Genomic DNA, 21,478 nt, shown 5'->3' on the forward strand with positions numbered 1-21,478 from the left:
GAGTATGGCTGGAAAATAAATTCCCTTGGTTTTTACCTTAAATACGATGACGCCGAAACTTCATCTACAAACACAATGACATGAGGATCGATCTCAATACCACATTGTACTCCCCCATTCGAACACATCCTCGATGGTCAAACTTCCATTATAAACCTTTCAGCTCTGTATGGTTCTGTCTCCATCTTCAAGTACCTCATTGTTTCTTATGTAGCATTACCAAAAGACCTTACAGAGTTCGCTGTAATCGGCGGCAACTACGAAATCATCAGAATCTGCACACAATCAGGTTTAGATTTCTCATCCGCAATTACAGCAGCAGTTGAGTATCACAGGAACGATATTCTCAACTGGCTAACAGTCCAAGGCATTGCTGCTTCTAACATTTTACTCAAGCGTCATGAAGGACAACTTATTGGCCTTGATTTATTTCATTTCTCAAGGTTTCAGCGTTGACTTCAACGAGAACGAGTGGTCCACACCATTACACATGGCAGTTACATACGGATCTAGCGCTGTCATCGATTTCTTGATCTCATCCGGCTGTGATTGGAAGGCCGTAGATGAGAATGGCTGAGACCACTCGATCTCGCTGACTCTGAGTATCAGAAGCACTTTATCAACGACTGCATCAAATCGCGAACTTTTGGCATAGCAAATTGTTTCATCTTATATTTTGTTTTTTTTGAATTATTTTATTCAATTAGTTATAATTCCAATAACAAAAAAATTGAAAAAAATAAAAATGTTCAAATATGTGTAATTGTAAAATTTTTAAACAACAAGGCATCAACATATATAAGATAGATTCCTTTGGACATCTATGAGTTCTTCAATCTATTAACAATGAAGTTTTTTGTCTTTAGAATCCTTGTTATCATGTGTCAAAAAACTCTCTTTATTAAACATCACTCAGCTTTATATCCCAATTTTCTATGAAAAAGTTAATATTTTTGATCGGGAAAGAGTTATTATAAATCACTACCTAGTACTTCATATAACTTTTATACCTTTTTGTTATTAAAATAAAGATATGTTGATATTATTGCAGCATGTCAGAGAGTGGTAATGTGGACTCTTAAATTATAGCATACTTCAAGTGAATGTATTTTGCCAAATGGATAGTTTAACAAGAAATTACATAGTACAACATGTGTATACATGAACTATAGTATTTAGCGGATACTTTATCATTGAATGAAATCAAAACAATATGAGGAAAATAAAGATGATTTTCAGTCTTCTGAGTTTGAGTATGCTTTTGCATTTCCAAAGTAGGATGAGAAATAGTTATCGAATTTAGACAAATAATGAATTGTACATCAAAACAACATAAAATATTTTATTACATTAATTTCCTTTTAAAGTGAAAAAATAAGGAGGATTGAGGTTAATTTTAACAAATCAATCTCAATTATATACAATTTGTATAGTTAACAAAACAAGAAAATTGTCACATGGTCTAATCAAAATTAGATCCAGACATATCCTGGTCTTTGTCTGCAAGCATTCGCAGCATGATATGTTCAAGTGCTTCAACAGTGATTGTATATCCATTTATCCCCAACTCTTTAACGTTTTCATCCATAAATTTAACAATTTTGGAATTTCGTCACAAACAGGGATCATTATTGACTCAGACATCTCATAGTCTAAAAACAGCATTTGGAACTATTTTCTGAATGAAATTCAAGACTTCTTCTGCTTTATCAAACAATTTGCGTTTCATTATCCATCAAAATTCAGTCTGTAGCCGCATTTGTATCTTGCTCGTAACTCTGAAGGTGTTCCCATGAAAATTATTTTTCCTTCGTCCATCACGAAAACTCTACTTGCAACACTTTCTCCTTCTTCCAGACTATGGCTTGCAATTATCGTTGTAGTGTTCACGAAATAAGAAGCCATCTTCCAAAGAAGCTGTCTTTCGTAAGCATCAACTCCAGACGTAGGTTCATCCAAGATTACTAAAAGAAGGTGCTCCGATGTATGCCATAGCAACAGAAAACACATCTTTTCTGGCCGCCAGAGAGATTTTTCGGATCACTAAATAACAAATCATCAATATTAAGTTTTTGATGTTATATAATCTATATGATCTTGGATCTTTTCATTACTAGCTCCTCTCAATCGACCAAAAAACTCAAGATGCTCCTTCACAGTCAATCCTTCAGCAAAAACATTTTCTTGGTAACAGAAGCCAGTACATTTCTGGAGATCAACGAAATCAGCATTGAATCCATTAACCTTAAGTTTTCCTTCATCACAAGGAATGGCTCCTGTTAATGAAGATAATAATGTTGTTTTTCCGCTTCCGTTTGGGCCAATGATCAAAATTTTTTCTCCACTGCCTATAGCAAAGTCAAGGGAATCAATAGCTTTTTATAACTCTCTTTCCTTTGTATACTTTTGTTAGGTGAGAGACAGAAAGAAAGGGGGTATCACCACAATTTGCAGGTGCCATATCTTTTCTTGATTTCCAAAATCGTTTCCAAGCTGTCAAGGAGAACATTTTTGTTATTCTATCTCAGGAATACCCCACTCCTTAGGAGATATTAAAATTAAGAACAACAAGATTCGTAAAATAACAAATTATTTGAATAACCAAAGCAATAATAAGAGTTTTGTTCGAATGTGATATATATGGGTGTCTCTAGGATCTAAATTTGTCTATCCCATGTTGTGAAAAATAACTCTGTACCGTACAAGCCGGAAAATAATAAATCTAAGTTTTCATATTTGAATCCAGGAAAGAAATCAAAGGCCATCCAGCTTCAATCATAAGTAAATAGTAGATTGTAAGCAGTCCAAACTTTTTTGGAGTGTTAAAAAGCGGAACAAAGCAAATTCCAACGAAATATATAGCAAAAGAAGCCAGAAGTAAGAATAAATACAACTCTCCAAATTTTACATTGTGCAATTTTGTATGCATCATGTGTTGTTTCCAAAATTGCAAAAATAAAAGATGAAACAGCACAAAAACAAAGATCTATTAACACAAAACCTGTCCAGAGAATGATATCACTAATACCTGATGTATTCATCAGTACTAATGTCTTGTTATGCATCCAATTACTTAGAATATCAAAATTACTTACCATAAAAGAAATAAACAGATGCAAATAAACAACTTCCCATATGAATTTATGACGAATTTTATAGCCTTGAAATGAATAAATAGATGCCTTTGCACCAATTTTGTTTTGGATTTTTGAAATTTTTCTTAGAAAGATAAAGTGATTGCTGGAAACTGTTGTGATATTGATCTTTTTAAAAATTATCTGATGAGCTAATGTCAAATGTATCCTTAATATTTAAAATTTAGTTGAATTTCTATAACAAATTAGCTCTGGATGATTGTTTTCTATATGATATATTACAATAAGACTGTTATCATATGAATCCGGTCGAATTGTAATTGATTTTGATTGAGGATAATCATTGATTGATGAATACTGAGAAAATGAATAGTTTTGTGATGGAATAATCTTAACATGCTTATCATCAACGATATTTGCAAGATGAGAGAAACTGAAATGTAGAAAGAGGGTAATACTGATATGACTTCATGCGCATCTGAATGACTATCCTCATCCAGCATCTAAAGGAGTAAACCAGGGTGATCTTACCCAAATCTTTACTATGCATCATTAAAGATCGTTGCATTTCATTCAATTAGATCGTAAAATCAACTGATCCAATTTTTTCCGAGGTTAATAAATAATTCAAAATCCCTCAACTTTTCAGAAGATTGAGAATACTCTCAATTTTTTTTGAATCAGGAGACTAACAATTCCAAAAGGTTAATTGTTTTGATTTCAAATCTTTAATCACAAGACTCTTTGTATATCTTTACTATTGCGCCATTTTTTTTCCAGCTTTCGGAATTAAAATCAAGGTGTTTTTGAATTATTGAGACAAAATTACTTCATGACACATCTGCAAAAGTATCAATGGGTTATATGAATGTAGTTTTGTATTATAGAAATAACAATCTCTCAAGCAAGTTTGCAACATAAAACTTTTCACCAGTTCTCTCGAATAAATGAGTTAAAGATAGTTGTTCTCAGATCCCAGCTGTTCATTTTGGGATCATATGAATATTGGAAAAAACCTAAAGATACTAGACTATTTTATGCATTATTACCCAATCTGCACTACATTTTGCAGTACATTTCATGAACATATCCAATGAAAAAATGATTTTTTTTCCGCCAAAATTTCAATTTTCCATATAATTTCGCATATTTTGATTGTTTTTTATTGACAATATTTTTTTATCATATATCATTGATGTCGCATCGATATCAGAAGCATTAACTATACACAGTGGATAGTAGTATATGGATTTACGCTATGTGGATATGCTGGGCTGTATTTTTTCCATGTTTCAAAAAAGTTGTTCAGAAATTGAACTCATTTTAAAATTTTAAGATCAAATGTTACGGTTTATGAAACACACAGTAATTTTAATATGAAAGTCAAAAAATCGGGAATGAAATACAATAATTCAAAATAACATTTAATTAATCGTTTCTAATTCATCAAAGTTCAGCTCAAAATGAATAAACTTGAAGGGTCCATACTATTTGTCTTAATAAGGTCAAGCAAATGAAGTGTTCCAATGAAGCCAGAATATTGCATTCCAAACAGGTAGGATAACTGCTACTGTCATTGAGGGAATCCATTACTAATATTATTGTATTCAACTTTAGACTGAAATTCAACTGGAGAAGACTTTTGCTCGTGATTTTGTATCATCTTCATCATAAATTCATCGGGTTGGATACCAAGATCTCTTGGAATTTCTTTGAAATAAGCTGGTATCTATATCTGCATTGAACATCTGTTCTTCCAACCAAAACATTTGAAACTTTGGTCCATGAATGATCTCCAAATTGCTGCACGGATGAAATAAGAAGAGAATCTTCTTCTTGAGACCATTGACTCTTATTAATTAATGGACAGAGAGATCTGTTCCACCTCTGTGTGCATTGACTTCTTGTTCTTCACTTCCGACATATGAAGAAACAGCCTTAAAATTATTCAGACCGAATTTATGAATTCCAGTGATTAGCCTTATGTCTTCAGTAGAAGAACCAGAACGTGAAATTCTTGGATTTAGAATTAGAATTTTTTGTAATACGAGGGGTTATGGGATCCATATTCATCCATCATACTCTTAAGGCTAGATATAGGGGCAGACGTGCCACATGCACCCTTACATTTGTCTAAAGCATTTTTCATACGAAAATTGCTTTGTGATGAATCCATAGAGTACAGTCCTTACAGCCTGCTGGCATTCTACAGCAACATTCCTGATCAAGTTCTCGATAAAATGTTTGAGAATGTTTTGTGTTACTTAGCTCTTTTTGTGAAGGAATTGAAAAAAGAAATTGAATAAAAATTATAGCTTTGAAAAAATATGGCATATTAATCAGTATCATGATCACTTTATAATTAAACTTGTTATTGATGACATTTTTTATTTTTCTATGATTCGTGTTAAATAATATCGAGATATATGCATGCATAATAACTATGAATCAGATTTAATTAATAATTGCTTTATCAAAATTCTATATGATATTTAAATGACATGTTTACTTCGATGTTGTAAACAGAAATTCATCAAAAGTGACACCTCAGAAAAGCTAAAATATTGAATTTTTGGAACTTTTGATAGAGCACGTTTTTAAATATTAATTAAAGTAAATGTATATTTTGTAAAGATTCTTTTTAAATAAAAAAAAAATTTTGAAGAAGAACACAAAATCTTCTGAAAAATAATATCACATAAACTCATATTATTTTCTAATATATAACTATTTTATATAAAAATCAAATTCAATGATCTTAAAAGCGAAGGATAAACCTCAAATTTACGAATATAATGAGTGGGAATATAATGCTTATCTATCATAAAACCATATGAAATATCAATTTTTGCTTTACGCCTAATTTTTGACGACAATTACGCAAAAAATGTTAAGGGTATAGTCCACTAAAAATTTTTAAGTTTTGACAATGAAAATAAGCTCTGTGACCATGTAAATATATATCTATGCAAAACGAGAGGTTATGCCATATTTTTTTTAGTTATCAAATTTTCCTTTTTTGAGAGAAGTCTCTCAATAATTTGAGAAGAATCTTTGATATAAAGAGATACACATTTGTAGAACGAAGTAAGTGTTTTCCAAACATTTTATATGTTCATCCTGTATAACAATATAAAGCTGCATAGTGCCATCTTGTGCGTTTGCTATTTTATGTACTTTTCATTGAAATAATCCCTCTTCTTGGGTGATTTTAACAGTCAACTCAATTTTAAAATAAAGATTTCATCAAAATGATTTCGAAATTCGGAATATTGATTATATAAATAGCACTGTTAACATATTTTGGATGAGTAAAAAATACCTTGTTTTGTATGCATTTAGTACACCTTTATTTTTGATTAAAACTATAAATTTTTATTCCTTATATAATAAATAGTATATGTTACATAAACATGAAATTCAATAGCATTCAATTTTGGATTTTTTAGATTTGGTAAATTTTAGAAGAAATAAAATCAGCAATCAAAATAAAGAAACTTTTTTTGTATCTTCTATGATTACCTTTTTGGTACTAAATTTTGCATTAATAAGTAAATTATCTGTATTATTCTGTGAGCACAAGCCCTCAGTTATGCTGGTATGGAATGAGGAATCGTCATTTTGCGAAGAAGAACGCGATTATTAAGGTAATTTTGAGAATTGTCTTGAATTATTTAAAATTAAAGTTAATTGAATAGGTAGGATAACTAGCCTTTGCTAAATTTGTATAATTTGACCTTATTCTAGTTGGATCTGAGAATATTTTGCTGAAATAATAAATTATATCGCCGATTTATGAAAATTTCTCTGATAGGACCGACTCGCTGAAACGTATTAGTGTTAATGGTAACTTGTCTGAATTTTCAAATTTTTTTCGAAATCCAAAAAATCACAAACAAAAGCAGCAAAATTAGATTTGCATTTAAGGTTTTCATTTTTTATTGGAAAATAAAAATATTTTTTCCCCAATAAAGTTTGTTTTTACTTTTGAGAGGAATAGAAACGTTATTTTGGAATTTTGAAAAGACAGAAATGTTCCATTTTTAATGTAGATTCTAAAATGGGGTCAAATTTTTGATTGAACCGTTATCCATTGAAAAACCTCGATTTTAAAATGTTATTCCAAAATATTCATCTAATGATATAGTATATATTTATTAATTATTACTTTTTATTCAACTTTCACTTTGGCGGATTTCATTTTTTTGTTGTTGTATGGGCCATATTGTTCACCCAAAACGGAAAACAAAGGCAATGCATAACATTTTACTCCACGAACGTCTCGACTCTCAGCGCGACAGATGCTTGGTGCTTGCATAATGACCGGAATGCCATATACAAAAGGTGCTCGCTTTCTTTCTCTTTGTGGAACTAAGCCCCTGTGAAGAGTGGTGTCATGAGACAACAGAGATTTTGTGACGATAAGATTAGAAGACTTAAAAGTATTTCCCTAATGCTGTCGAGAAAGTCCTTCAGTGGTTATACTTATCCATTGATGCAAAGTGGACGCACAGGCGAAACTCGCCAAGTTGTACAGTAACTGCGCTCGATGCTGTCACAAAAAGAGTTCTTGCATGCGTGAACATCAACCATATTGGTGGAAACAGACAGCATGCTCAGTATTCCGGAGCTTCCAACAATATGGAAAGTGCTGAAACTCGAATCATCTTGAAGCAATTAAAGAAATACAATATCTTGAAAGATGTTAAAGAGATTATTAAAGACCGAGATAACAAAAGTGTCTCTGTCTTTAAAGAATTTGGCGTCTCTCATCTTGAAAGATTCGATCCAGGTCATGTATCAAAAAAATCTCAAAAGATTTTACAAAGTTCTCAGCTTCTCATAAGACATTTGAAGTTTTCAACGACAAGACTCAGAAGATTGAAAAAATAGAGAGACCTTTCTGGGGTCTGAATGCAAGCCTAAGTATGTGGCTTTGGTCATGTTTTGCACATATACGACTGACTTATATAAACAGAACCTTGCACCATTTAAAGATTTGACATATGCTCCAAAGTATTGTGTACAACTGAAGAAGAAAGCCGAGTCAAAAGAAGTAAATAAAAATAAGTGCAAGTTCATTCCTGAGCACGTTTTCTTTGCTGACTTTGAGTGCAGTACCGATGGCTTTCATAAAGCTTTTAACATATGTTATGACAGTGAAGATGGTTCAGTGAGTGAAAGCATTTGGGGTCAGAACTGTGCAACAGAATTTTTGGACGACTTCCTGACAAGAGTTTAATATATTTCCATAACCTCAGTTATGATATAAACTTCATCTTAAGACACATGACAGAAGTGAAAGGAACTCCCATCATTAAAGGTTCACGAACAATGCAAATAACTGGCTTATATAAAGGAAGGGCAATTATTATAAAAGACTCTTACAGTGTTATAAATAAGAAGCTTAAACTATTTCCTGCTATGTTTAACTTACAAACAGGACCGAAAGAAGTATTTCCATACAACTACTACAGCAGTGTTTTGTTAGCAAATGACAACAGAACTGGTGTCATTTCTGAAGCATGTAAGTTTATCCGGGATGCAGATACATTCATGAAAAACATAGATTCCATCAAAGGTTGCAGAATAGATGAGAACCACTTCGACTTAGAAAAGTATAGCACATTTTATTGCAAACAAGATGTAAGAATTTTAAGAGAAGGTTTTGTTAAGTTCCGCAATGACATATTGAAAGAATTTGATTTAAACGTTTATGACTACGTTAGTATTTGTTCAATTGCTAACAAATTGTTTGAGAACAGAGTGTACTTCCCGAATGGAAATTTATATGACCTCTCAAATAAACCAAGAGAATTTATTTCACGCTGTATTCAAGGTGGAAGATGTATGCTGTCAGATAACATTAAACAAAAGAGCGAAAAGAAACTCATTGCTGACTTCGACGCTGTTTCATTATATCCATCAGCTATAGCAAGACTTTATACTTTAGAAGGTATTCCAAAGGTTATGAAGAAAGAAATGTTAAGCACAGAGTATCTCATGAGACATTTATTCGATGACGACCAAAAGGAACCCATTGGTGAAAAGTTTATGTCTGGCTTCTTTGTTCTCATTAAGATAACAGAGATTGGAATACATAGACACTTTCCTTTAATAGTTTGTGACCCTGAACTAAATCCAGAACTTAACGTTCCCAGAAGTTCAAACACTTGCTGTTTAATGTATGTTGACCATATAACATTACAAGACCTCATAAAATATCAAGGTGTCAAATGTGAAGTGTTGCAAGGATACTATTACGATGGAAACAGAGATATTAGAATAAGAGATGAAGTAAAGAAGTTGTTTGAGTTAAGGTTAAAGTATAAGAAAGAAGGAAATCCTTTGCAAGAAAATATAAAGCTCATTCTGAACAGTATTTATGGCAAAACTATTCTATCTCCTATTGAGTCAAAAATAACCATAGTAAATGACAAAGATGCTATAAGATATGCCATCAGAAACTACAACCATATAGTGAAGTTCGAAGGTTTGGATGGTTCAGATAAAACTATTTTCAAGCTAACGAAAAGCATTTGCAGACACTTTAACTTCTGTCCACTTGGTGTTAACATTCTGTCTATGTCGAAGAGAATAATGTGTGAAGTATTCTGTACTGCTGAGGACTTAGGAATGGACATCTTTTATAGCGATACGGACAGTATGCATCTCTACAATGAAGATATCCCTCGTTTAGCTGAAGAGTTTGAGAAACGTTATGGAAGAGTTCTCATTGGTAAAAACCTTGGTCAATTTCATAGCGACTTTGCAGAAATCACACCTGGAAAACAAAGTTTAGCATACAAGTCAATATTTTGTGGAAAGAAGACTTACATAGACTTACTCACGAATGATTTAAATGAAGTTGCATTTCACTGCAGAATGAAAGGCGTGAAGCAAGATGTTATTGCTTTAACCGCTAATGAAATGTTTCCTGACTCTGTTCAGTGTTTCTATGATGAAGATAAAGGTTTAATGGTTCCGCAAGGAACATATGACAAAGACTCTGAGTTCAGTTTAATGAAACTTTACAAAGCACTTTATGACGGTCAAGAGATTGGATTTGACTTATGTAAGTCATGTCAACCTTGCTTTGAAGAGAAGTTTAACTTCTCAATAACGACTAAAACAAGCTTTATTCGTAAGTTGAAGTTCTGAGGTCATTTATTTTTGTCAGCAATGAGGTCATTCGTGATAAAAATAAGCCCATGTGGTCATTTACAATACTGCGATGGTAGAGTTTAAGAGTTGTGCTTCAATGTAGAGACAGTCCTTATGGTCTGGAGGTAGCAAAACAGGTGCTTTATGGTCATGAGTGGAGAACATGTCTATCCAAAACTCACGATTGAAGCCAGTTAATTTATAGTATTTAGGGTTAGGAAGTGGTGAAGTTCTTGTATGACCAATGAACTCATTTTCAACTCCCTTACTTAAGTTTGAATATAATATAGCTTGCTTTCTATCCCAAATACCTGGAAATCTAATTTCGGAAAATTCATTTTTCCTCGGAAGCATTGCATCATAATTGAAAACATTCTTGAAATCATCACTTGGTTCAGAGATTTGAAATCTTATACGTAATGGATTTTTTTCTTTTTAGCTACTTCATTGAATGGTGAGAATACAATGAATTGACAGTCATGAGTTCCATCTTCATTTTCATTAAATTCATAATGAAAGTCTATAAGTTGTGGCTGACTACCTTCTTCTTTCAGTTGTGCAAGAAACTCACGTAAAGGCTGTAAAGTTTGTACTTCAATGTTAAACTTTTTCTCGAACATCTCATTAAATGAAATCATACATTGTTGCAATGTTGTATCGTCTTTAAAGTATTTGTATATGTGAATGTTTTGGGCGCTTAAAGACTGTTCGTCATTTTCTATCTCGACTTGAAGTATAAAGTCAACCTTTCTGAAAGCACGTGTTATATACATAGATGTTATGCCAATGTACTTCTCTTCATTTATGTTCACAATCCAGTCTGTTGGAAACTTAAACGTTACTCTGTTCCCCTTTATTTTGACGTCAGGGTTTTCACTACTGAACGCAACAGATAAAGGTATTTGTCTATACATTTAATTCGGATAAAAATAAACCATTTACTCTTTCTTTGCTTCAGCTTCTTTAGCTTTTGCTTCAGCTTCTTCTCTAGCTTTCTTCGCCAGCAAACGTGGGTTCTTTTGTCTTCCAGCAGCTAATGCAGCAAGTTGTTTTTCACTAAGTTTTCTCTTTGGTCTCTCTGGCTTTTGTTCTTGTTTTTGTTCCTTCAGTTCGGATAAAATTTGCTCACGAATTTCTTTCTTCAATGCTTCAACATCTATGACCCCTTGGGTCTTGTCCGTAGGGCTTGTCTGAGTCATTTGACTGCAGATAAAAAACAAAATTAAAACTTTAACCGATGTAAAATGAGCTTGTCAAAATCAGAGCGAGAGTCTATTATATTAAATGACGCAAGAGGAATACAACATCCTTTCTATTACGTAAGTCAGAGTAAAGATGGTAAAATATACGTAAGAAAAAGAAAGGTTCCATTAGCGAATGCAGAAAGCGACAACATTAAGGTGTATGGCAAGGGTGAAGTCCACGAAGCCCATATAAAACCTTCTGTTCAAACTGAGTCAATAGAACCAGAAGAAAAGAAGCCAGATGTACTTTCAATAACGAACCAAGAGCTTATTGCAAAGTTCGTGAATTTCATTGAAAAACAAACCGAGTCAAAGAACCCTGACCCACCAGTGAAAGAAGTTGAGACAAAAGAGAATGTACAGTTCATTGAAAATGTCAAGAAACAACTTCCACCACGAATGCCAAGAAGAAGAGTGAGAATAATGAAGTAAATAGATATTTTTATCTGAAGTAAATACATGCAGAACGAACAGCTAAACGAATTTACTCCAGCAGAGCATATTCATCAGATTCGCTCATATTTCGATATCATAGACAATGCAGTTCAAATTGGTGACACTAATAGAAAATATTCTGACGCAAAGATTCCATCACAACCTGGAACTGCTAAAGATAACACATGGGTAACATTCAATCTCTCACCTCCTGGTGAAAATATGTTGGACCTTTACAATACATTCATTACGTATAAAATGGAAGGTCAATTTATTGTAGATAAAGAAATTGGTTCAGGTTCCAATAAAACAAACCCACCAGGATTTTGGATTGGTTTCGATGACGCTTTCTATGCAGTTGCTGGATATCAAATCCTTGCAAATGGTCGTATCGTATATTCTCAAGACAACGCAAGAGAAGAAGCATATATAACTTCAAACTCACAAACTACCGAACAAATAAAGAAAGTAGATGTTTTCTCAAAGACTCGACATGAAGATGTATGGAGTCATTCGGGAACATGCAGAACAGGACAAATTGTTAGTGGTCCAATTACAGCAGGAAAATCATTTGATTTTAAGCTTCGTTTAAGAATTCCTGTTAGAAGATTCCTTCCATTAGAAGCTATTCGATTTATTCCAGCTTTTGCAGGAAACATTCAGCTTAAAGTAAAGTTCAGTAGCGACGCCTTACAATGCACATCTATATCTGTAAATGATATCATTGCTTTCAATCCAACTCTTAAAGTTGCATTTGCTTCAGATTCAAATCCACCGACAAATAAATTTGTTCCATGGAATGAACCATTCACTATGATAACGAAGGCAGTAGAAGCTAGTGGAACAGTTACTATTACAACTGTAACCCAGCAACTATTTCGAACAAAGATGGATTTTAATGAATGTTTCATTCATCCAAAGTCATTCTCTTTAGACCCTAACATTTATACAGAACTTGTAGAACATTATACAAACGAGGCTTTATGTTTTCCTGTTAAAGTTATGGATTGGATTCCTATGGACGGTTCATTCTCAAAGAATACAGATAGTTCAAGTGCAACATTTACAGCAGCTTATACGCCTATTAATGTTAAAAGTATTTGGGCACTATTTAGAAAGAAAGACAACTATTATGTTAATTTTGAGAACCCTAAGTTTAAATATCTTCAGCTTTCCATGGGAGCTTATGGAAATATGCCTGCAGAACCTGAAAAATCATATGGACCTGTATTTTATGAAATGGTTGCGAACCTGCAATACAAACAATGATATGATAGGATTTAATGAAGATGTTATGAGGTCATTGGTGGATGATGGTAGTGTGGAACATAAATGGGATAGCTATGACAACACACATTTCTTATGTGGTTTTCCAACAGAAGTGGACTTTTGCTTCCAGCAAGGTCAAACATCTACTGCTCCAATAACATACAAATTGTCTGTTAAAGGACCTATTGAACTAGCAACTGAAAACGTACCAAAGCCACTTATTGGATTTATGAGGGATTGTTGCTTTGCCATTCAGGTGCGTACTAATGGCATCCCCATAATAAGATTAGATGACTATAACTTAGCTACGGACGACAGTGAGGAATAAAGGATGAACGTTTATTTTTAAAGCTTATAAATGAGTTCTTCATCAAGCTCTCGTGAACCTTCACCATCTATGAAACAAACTTTACCAAACGATTATGGAGCACCTATTGAATATTTCTTACGAGCTGCACAATGGCAAAGAGCAGTCTCACCAAGGTTAGGTGTTCCACCAGCTCCTGTCAAAAATAGCATTTGGTCAAGTCCTTATATAAGATATGGTCTCCCACTAGGTTTGCTAGCTACAGCAGGAGCAGTTATGATGTTGAAAAGAAATAAAGCAAATGTTGTAAATAATACTGAAGTAGCTGAAGTTAAACAAACTCCAACACCTTCACAAGCAAAACCTTCAATGACTCCTGAACCTATGGAAGTACAAACTCCTGTTCAAAAGTCAACTCCTAAACCGACTCCAACATTTAAACCAGAACCTACTCCTCAAATAAATCGTAAAACTCCTGCGTTTCCTTACTGAAAAAATAACGTTATTTTTATTTAATATTAAAATTTTTATTTGATTGAAATGACGACTAAAGTCACTGAAGCAATGAAACAAAAGTTTTTGGTAGAATACATTAAATCAGGAACTATTCCAGAAGGTTTTTACATTCATACTATGAAGGATGGTAGAGTTCAGTTTAGAAAGATAAAGCAACCATTAGATAAAGAAGGAATTTTGAGAAAGATTAAACTTCATGAGGACAACATTGCTGAACTTAAGAAGAAGTTAGAAGAGTTGGAGAAAGGAAGAGAGTTATAAAGCAATGAATTCAAGTGGGTGAAAAAACAGGTGAAAAAAGAGGTGAGATCTCACCACTTCACCTAAATTTATTTTTGTGCTATGTTTTCATACGTGTGGGAGTGGTGATATCATTTATTTTTAAGTTTATTTTTTTTATTTTATTTTTATATAAATGACGAAAACTATTGAGATAACAAACTACAACGGTCATGAGTTCAAGAATTTGTTCTTCGTTCCTCGTGAAAATACATTCTATCAGATACGAGGGAGAAAGGGTAAAGTTAGTTTGAGCGTTTATGAAGGAATGAAGAATGGAAAGTTTATACAAGCATACGATACAAACGGTAAACGTGTTTCATTAGCTTTGTCAAAACTTACTAACATTTATTTTGACAGTGACTTTGACTCTGACGATTGGAGCGACAGCAGCGATACTGAAGAATATGAACTATTGTGTGAAGCACAGCAATGGGAAGAGTTGCAATACTTTTGTAAGTGAGAACGTTTATTTTTTACAGTAGTGAAGTCGTTTGTGAAAACGTTAGTGAAGTGAAGTGGTTGGCGGCTTTGTAAATATTTAAGGTTAAGTTGGTGTTGTCGTTTGTGTTGTAAAATATACGTTAACAGTTTTGTAAATTGTCAAAACAGCTAAGTGGTGTACTGAGACACTGCGCGCCTCCATACACAAGATATGTATACTAACTTTCGCCGAGCAAATTAAAAATTAACGTATGGATTAAATTTTAAGAGGAATTCAATTTTAATTACGGGTTGTTCAAATATTGATTAATATAAATTTATTAATAAGAATAAACAATTTTTGTTTTTGAATTTATTCAATTTATAGCTTTACATATGGTTTCAAAATTGTACAACTATGATTATTTCAACAAAAAATATCTTACTTTTTCACTTCACTTTCACACTCACTTTTTCCGTAATTCAAATTTCAACATTATGTATTTTAATTCCTTATAGTATTTTTAACATAATTAATCAAATAATAATTGGAAGTTCTGAACTCACTTTTTCCGTAATTCAAAATCAAAAATATGAATAATATATCTATTTATTATATACTAATGCTATTTTCAACTAGAAGTGAGGTACGGTAATCTTACGGATTCCCGTAACTCAATTTTACGGAAAAAGTGCAATAAACTACTCAATTTACGGAAAAAGTGTCGTAAACTATTGATGTGGCGGTAAAATCACGGTAATTCACGGAAAGCTATATGCGAAAATTTGAAATTATACAAAATCGAGCGAAACACTTTTAAATAGGTTGTTCTCGTATTTAAAATACTATTCCCAGATTTATTGTCGTCAGAATATTTCCAAATTTTTGCCGATTTACAAAAAATGATTTACAAAGCATATTTTTTAATCTAAAAAATTCCTTAAAAAAGGAACCGGTGTGCGGAAACCTCGGTAAATTACCGCGGTTCCCGTTGGGACTGCCATAGAATTTATATACTATTCATCTATTAGTAAACACTACCGTATATTATTTTTTAAGCTATCTTATTTTTTGAACTTTTATTCAAATCTTTGGTCGCAAGAAGAATTGCATGATAAATAAAAACATTTAATCAAAGTCAATTTTATTTTTCATATTCAAATGGACTGAGTGTTAACATTTAACATTTTTTGCTAATTGTCGTCAAAAATTAGGCGTAAAGCAAAAATTGATATTTCATATAAAAAAAAGGTAGTGGGGCTTCCAGGCGCGTTGCGCCCTCTAGCCCATAAAAAATTTCTGAGGACGAGCCAGCCGTTGACTTTTTTGTAGAGCACTCAAAATAGTATAACTTTGTCCGGACAAGTAAGGGTCTATCGTCGCTACAGGAAAAGTTACAGGCGTTCCAAGGAAGTATACTTTGAGAAGCCTTTCCCCCCTTATAGAATGAGATAGGACGGTTATTTTACAAAACTTACAACATTTTGACCGAGTAGTTTTTTGAGCTGAACAAAAAGTGTCATATAAACATCTGTCAAAAACCGCTTTTTAACTTCACTTAAAATGCCACGTAAGCTACGTAAGAATATACGTAAGAGGAAGGGAGCATTGAAACATCCAATAGTAAAACTGACACCACAACAACAGTTGCAACAACAAATGATGAATGACCCCACTATGTTGCAACAAATGTCAAGCAACCCTATGCTTTTAAACCGAGTTATTGGTGCACAGAGTGGAGGTTTAAGAGCGGCACTTTTAGCGAAATGGCAGGCTATGGTGGAGCTGCAGACGGAACAGCTATATAACCCTCAAAGTCAAATGAATTTGAGTTCACTCAAAAATCAAATAACAGATGTCAAAAAGTCAAACATAGACATACAGAAACAAATAAGTGAAAACGAAAAGAAACTAGAATATGACAGACAGACAAAGAAACTAAATGAGTTAAACGTAGAGAAAAGAAGAAAGAAGAACAACTGAAAGAACTAAGTACAGAGGAATATGCGAAAAAAGTGTCAGAAAAAGCAGCAGAAGTAGCAAAAATGGAAACAAGATGTTATAAATTTGAAAAACCATACTACTCAATATAAAGTACTGAAAGATGAAGAGAGATAAAACAAAAAGCCCTGAAGACATATATGGATAGCGATGAGTATAAAAAAGAAGTTGAAGCAAATGTAAAGGCAGAAAAAACTTTTACAGTTGCAAAACCAAAACCGTACAGTATGAAAACTTAGCACAAGAAAGTAAAAATAACGACGCAGCCATGCAAAAGGCAATGAAAAGCGCAGATATTATAAAAGCTAATAATGACTGGTTAGATGCCAAGCCAACGCTAAAGCAGCCCAACTTATAGGGTCAATAAGGACAAAAATACAAGCGGATTGAAGACAGTTCAAATGAAGCTTTAATGAATGCTGACTTTAAGAATGCCTTCGAAGCTCTTCATAGTAAGGTGAAACTAGTGAACGATTTCTCATCTGGAAAGAAACTGAAGTCTGAAGGTTTCGACAAAGAGTTAAGAGAAGTAGCCACAAAAATATGACGAAAAATAACAGATGCAGCAACGAGAAGGCAGTTCAAAGTTGCCTATGACGCCGTTAGAAGCAACTGTTGTGGAAAGTCAAGAAAAAGAGTTACAACAGACCAAAACAGACCTAGTAAATGCTTTCTTAAGAACGAAAAGTCAGGTAGGACATTATGCTGCAGATGGAACATATGTGCCAGCTGGTGGAACTTATATACCACCAAACCCTCCAAGAGAAGCACCTGCACCAGGACTATCTAAAACATTTACATCGTCACATGGACACAGACACAGGCATGCACCAAAACCAACACAACAACCAACAGTTCAAAATCCAGCACCACAACAACAACCAAAACCAACAGTTCAAAATCCTGCACAACAACCAACAGTTCAAAATCCAGCACAGCAACCAACAGTTCAAAATCCAGCACCACAACCAAAACCAGCACAACAACCACCTCCACAACCAGCACAGCAACCAACAGTTCAAAACCCTGCACAACAACAACCACAAACAGAGCAAGGACATAAAAGAAGAAGAGAAAAAGGAAACCAAGAATTCTTAAAAATGCTTAAGGAAGATTATGGTTACCAAGATACTCTTGACTTTAGTGACAGATATAAAGAAGCTATTAGAAAGTTCAAGGAAGGAAATACTGACCCGAACCTATTTAGCTTTATGGTTCAGCATCAAATCGGATATAATCTCAAACATGGAAAATACAAGCTCGCTAAGGGATATGATTTAATAGCATATCATCCAAATGACATGAATGAATTTACTCCGAGATATTTGATGTCAGAGCTAAATGATAATTCAACTCTCTTCATGAAACGCGGAAAAATAGAGACGGAACGAAAGAAGAAAGGTTTATGAGTCCGGATGACTTAGATAGGGAACTTGTTAAAAACGGTCTCGGAATATATGAAATGCCAGCAGATGAGGTACAAGAAACTCAACAGGAAGAAGTTCAGATACAACCAGACATGGAAGAAATAGTTCAGCAACAACAGCTAGAAGAGCCTGAAGGAAACGAACAAGTCCCTCCTTTGGAAACTAACTTCACAGAACTAGATGAAGATTTGGAACAGCCGAAAAATCTTGACCCTCAACAAGAGTATGCGGAGAATATGGAATCTTTCCAAGAGTCTAAGAAAAATTCGGCTGACATAGTAGAAGAATATCGAAAAATGTTCACCGACATACAAAAGACTCCAACATCAGATGAAAATATTCAGCATAGAATGGAAGTACTGAAAGAAAATGTACGCAAATACAATAATCCTTTTTACTTACGACCATATAACATTCAATCTTTGGCTGAACTTGGTGAAAATAAAAGGTTAAATTTCAACAAAACATATAGAAATGAAACATTGTTTAAAGTTCATTCAGAACCTAACCAATATGGAAACAAACCTACTTTTGTTTCTGCAGACTATGGAACTACAATGAGATGGGGTCATAAAGCTAATCCGGATAGGTGGTTCATAAACTTACAACCTCAATTCCAAGAAGTTGTAGACGCAATGGAAGTGAATGGTAAACCAGATATAGCTGGTATTTTCAGCGCGGCTTTAATGCCATTGAAAGATATGAAAGATGCAGATATTTTGGACCAGTATGAAATGAACATGACTGAGGGAAATATAACACCTGACGTTCTAGAACATTTATCTCAAAGAACTATACAGAACCATAGAGATGGTTTATTTGGTGAAGAGTTTAGAAAGAAAGTTAGGGAGAGAGAAGGAAGAGAACCTATTGTACATGACCTTGCAAACGAAAGTTTGCAAAATGTCATAAAAACTTACTTTGCAGACAATGAACCGAGAAGGGATGAATATTTAAGAAAACTCAAATGGACAGTACCAAATGAAATGTTAGTATTGAAAAACATGTTCCATGACAAAATAAAACCAACTACAGAAATAAATGACGCAAGACTGAAGCGTTGGGTAAAAGCTTTCCCATTCACAAAAGATATTATTGGTAACATGGAAAGAAAACCAGAATGGCTACAAAAACATATATTTGGAAACGAGCTTATTCCATATGGACAAGCTCTGTTTGAAGAGCTTGAACCGGAAACTCAGGAAAGAGTCATGCAAACAATAAGCGAAGACTCAAATACAAACTATGACAAAATCTTTCTAGGATATAGGTTACCTGAGATGGGCGACCAGAGCCCAAAGGCAAAAAGGACATGGGAAATTTACAACATACTAGGTGAACATGAGGCAAAGATGCAACAACTTGAAGCAGAGAGCAAGTTACCAAAAGCGACACCAAAGAAGAAGAGAAGAGTAGAACAAAGTGAAAGTAGTGAAGAAGTAACTTCATCTAGTGAAAGTAGTGGCAATGAAGGAAAAAGAAGAGTTAAAAACTCAGTCAGGAAGAAAGTAAAGCTTGGTCCGAAACAATTATGACAAATAAATCCAACTATTCTATATTTTTACCCATATGAAATGTACGCCGCTCAGAATATAACACCAACAGTTTTGGATGCCATGAACGGAAATGTTTCCGAATGGTATAACGAATGCGACAATGCCATTAGAAGGTCAGAAATAGTTCCTGGAACTTACGAATATACAACTGCTGTTTCTTATGGAAACGTAGGTGAGTTTGGAGAAGGTTCTTCAACAACAGTAGATATTGCTTGCGACAGGTTTCACATTATTTCTATTGACAACTCATTCTTATACGTGGAACAAGACATTGAAATAAAACCTTCTGCCAAGTTGTCTGACAAGAAAGGTTGCAATGGAATTTTCTATGTCGGATACCAATATGCTCCAGAAGTTTTCATGGGATATAAGATATATTCTAACTCTGACTTAGTTCAAACAGTAACATGGGCAAACTATGAATGGTTCGCTTTGAGAAACTCAGTACAACCCAAAGCTAGAGAACAAACAGACCAGTATGCAACTATTGAGAAAATAAGAAGACTTGACCCTAACGTTCCAGGAGTTTATGTTAACCTTTCTGGACAAACTGCAGCAGCAGTAACCAAAGTAAAACTGAAACTTAGAGTTCCTTTGTCATCTTTCCTCATCTTCAGGTTTTTAAGATACTTGCCAAACTGGGCAGGAAAAATTTCTATCGAACTTACTCCAAGCAAAAATAACTTAGTCATTGCACCAACACAAGACCCATTCAGCATTACTGTAGCTGGAACTGGTGGAGCCAAGTTCTGTGACTTTTGCAAAGACAAAGTTGACTTAGACTTTGGTTTCTCAAACCTCAACACTGAAGTAAACTATTATTTCAATGCTGCTGGAGATGTTTGGGACCCAGTTAAGTTCACATGCGAACAGTTTGAATGCAAGAGAATAGAAAGCAGACTTGCCGTTTATATGTTGGACCCAGATATTTCAAATGCTTTAGCTGCCAAATATATTGCAGTTCCACTTATGTTCCCTATACACCAAATATCTGTCAAAGACTTTGCAGGTGAAGTTGGAAACCAAAATCCAGGAGCCGCAGGTGCAAGAACAGATATTGCTTTAACAACTGCAATGAAACATGCAGATACTATGTTTGTACTGTTCAGACGAACTATAAATGACTATTCTTGTTTCTACAACCCTGGTATTAAATATCATATAAACATAGATGGCAAATATTATCCAAGAGAAGAATATTCTACAGTTGAGGATATGAGGTCATACAACTTGACATTAGATGCTATGAACTTTAACAACAACTTCACAACAACTATTAACCCTGAAATGCAAAGTTCTATTATGCCATATGTGAAAGTATGGACTCATACAGGAGGTCAAAAAACTCAATATACAAATGGAGACCGTTCAAACTTTTGGCTTGGCATTCCATTTGCTGACTCAGAAGACTTTATGGGTGGTATTTCAACTGTTGGTACAGTTCAAATACAATATACTGGTGACAGAGACGGTCCAGATGAATTGAGAGCAAAGAAGTTTACAAAACCAATAGCACTTTTCACGGAAGATGCTCTTTTGAAGATTCGTTCGATGAAACCTGCTGGGGCTCCTCAGATTGGCATAACGACAGCTTCCATCGAGCAGATTTTGGCAGCAGGTCAGTAAGTTGTTCTTGAACTGACTTCTCTCCGTCAAATATTGACAGTACGCCAGTTTTGACATAATATTGTATTATAAACTTTCCTTTAGTAATATCTGTAAGTTTTGAAGTTATATTTTTGTCTGCTTCAAGAACTTTCA

At 33.9% G+C, this 21,478-nt stretch overlaps 9 protein-coding genes and 2 pseudogenes across 11 annotated transcripts, besides 5 other annotated features; 8 read left to right on the forward strand and 3 right to left on the reverse strand.

Annotated features, from left to right (window-relative positions):
- Positions 1-1,049: 1,049 nt before the first annotated feature.
- Positions 1,050-1,081: a mobile genetic element.
- A 647-nt stretch (positions 1,082-1,728) lies between these two features.
- Positions 1,729-2,010, reverse strand: TVAGG3_0698130 (ATPase activity, coupled to transmembrane movement of substances; the record flags this gene model as incomplete). The annotated part of the gene is made up of 1 exon (XM_051243271.1): positions 1,729-2,010. The coding sequence occupies one exon, from the start codon at positions 2,008-2,010 to the stop codon at positions 1,729-1,731; it is 282 nt and encodes a 93-aa protein (XP_051089858.1).
- A 3,599-nt stretch (positions 2,011-5,609) lies between these two features.
- Positions 5,610-5,647: a mobile genetic element.
- A 342-nt stretch (positions 5,648-5,989) lies between these two features.
- Positions 5,990-6,011: a mobile genetic element.
- Positions 6,012-8,041: 2,030 nt separating this feature from the next.
- Positions 8,042-14,977: a mobile genetic element.
- Positions 8,385-10,256, forward strand: TVAGG3_0698170 (organellar and viral DNA polymerase type B; the record flags this gene model as incomplete). The annotated part of the gene is made up of 1 exon (XM_051243272.1): positions 8,385-10,256. One exon carries the CDS (start codon positions 8,385-8,387, stop codon positions 10,254-10,256), a length of 1,872 nt encoding a protein of 623 aa, XP_051089859.1.
- TVAGG3_0698180 (uncharacterized protein) lies at positions 10,670-11,173 on the reverse strand (the record flags this gene model as incomplete). The annotated part of the gene is made up of 1 exon (XM_051243273.1): positions 10,670-11,173. The coding sequence occupies one exon, from the start codon at positions 11,171-11,173 to the stop codon at positions 10,670-10,672; it is 504 nt and encodes a 167-aa protein (XP_051089860.1).
- On the reverse strand, positions 11,198-11,458 carry TVAGG3_0698190 (uncharacterized protein; the record flags this gene model as incomplete). Its single annotated transcript, XM_051243274.1, has 1 exon — positions 11,198-11,458. One exon carries the CDS (start codon positions 11,456-11,458, stop codon positions 11,198-11,200), a length of 261 nt encoding a protein of 86 aa, XP_051089861.1.
- On the forward strand, positions 12,752-13,535 carry TVAGG3_0698200 (annotated as a pseudogene). The gene has a single exon. A coding segment is annotated over exon 1 (784 nt).
- Positions 13,566-14,006, forward strand: TVAGG3_0698210 (repellent protein 1 family; the record flags this gene model as incomplete). Its single annotated transcript, XM_001298620.1, has 1 exon — positions 13,566-14,006. The coding sequence occupies one exon, from the start codon at positions 13,566-13,568 to the stop codon at positions 14,004-14,006; it is 441 nt and encodes a 146-aa protein (XP_001298621.1).
- On the forward strand, positions 14,055-14,291 carry TVAGG3_0698220 (uncharacterized protein; the record flags this gene model as incomplete). Its single annotated transcript, XM_001298619.2, has 1 exon — positions 14,055-14,291. One exon carries the CDS (start codon positions 14,055-14,057, stop codon positions 14,289-14,291), a length of 237 nt encoding a protein of 78 aa, XP_001298620.2.
- Positions 14,446-14,772, forward strand: TVAGG3_0698230 (uncharacterized protein; the record flags this gene model as incomplete). Its single annotated transcript, XM_001298618.1, has 1 exon — positions 14,446-14,772. One exon carries the CDS (start codon positions 14,446-14,448, stop codon positions 14,770-14,772), a length of 327 nt encoding a protein of 108 aa, XP_001298619.1.
- Positions 14,978-17,277: 2,300 nt separating the features above from the next.
- Positions 17,278-18,143, forward strand: TVAGG3_0698240 (annotated as a pseudogene). The gene has a single exon. A coding segment is annotated over exon 1 (866 nt).
- Positions 18,144-18,661: 518 nt separating this feature from the next.
- Positions 18,662-21,478: part of a mobile genetic element that runs on past the window's edge.
- TVAGG3_0698260 (protein of unknown function, DUF4106 family) lies at positions 19,166-19,696 on the forward strand (the record flags this gene model as incomplete). Its single annotated transcript, XM_051243275.1, has 1 exon — positions 19,166-19,696. The coding sequence occupies one exon, from the start codon at positions 19,166-19,168 to the stop codon at positions 19,694-19,696; it is 531 nt and encodes a 176-aa protein (XP_051089862.1).
- TVAGG3_0698270 (protein of unknown function, DUF4106 family) lies at positions 20,078-21,083 on the forward strand (the record flags this gene model as incomplete). Its single annotated transcript, XM_051243276.1, has 1 exon — positions 20,078-21,083. A coding segment is annotated over one exon (1,006 nt), but the record flags the coding sequence as incomplete, so codon positions are not given.

Source organism: Trichomonas vaginalis, chromosome III, assembly GCF_026262505.1.
Source record: "Trichomonas vaginalis G3 chromosome III, whole genome shotgun sequence".
Classification (NCBI taxonomy): Eukaryota; Parabasalia; order Trichomonadida; family Trichomonadidae; genus Trichomonas; species Trichomonas vaginalis.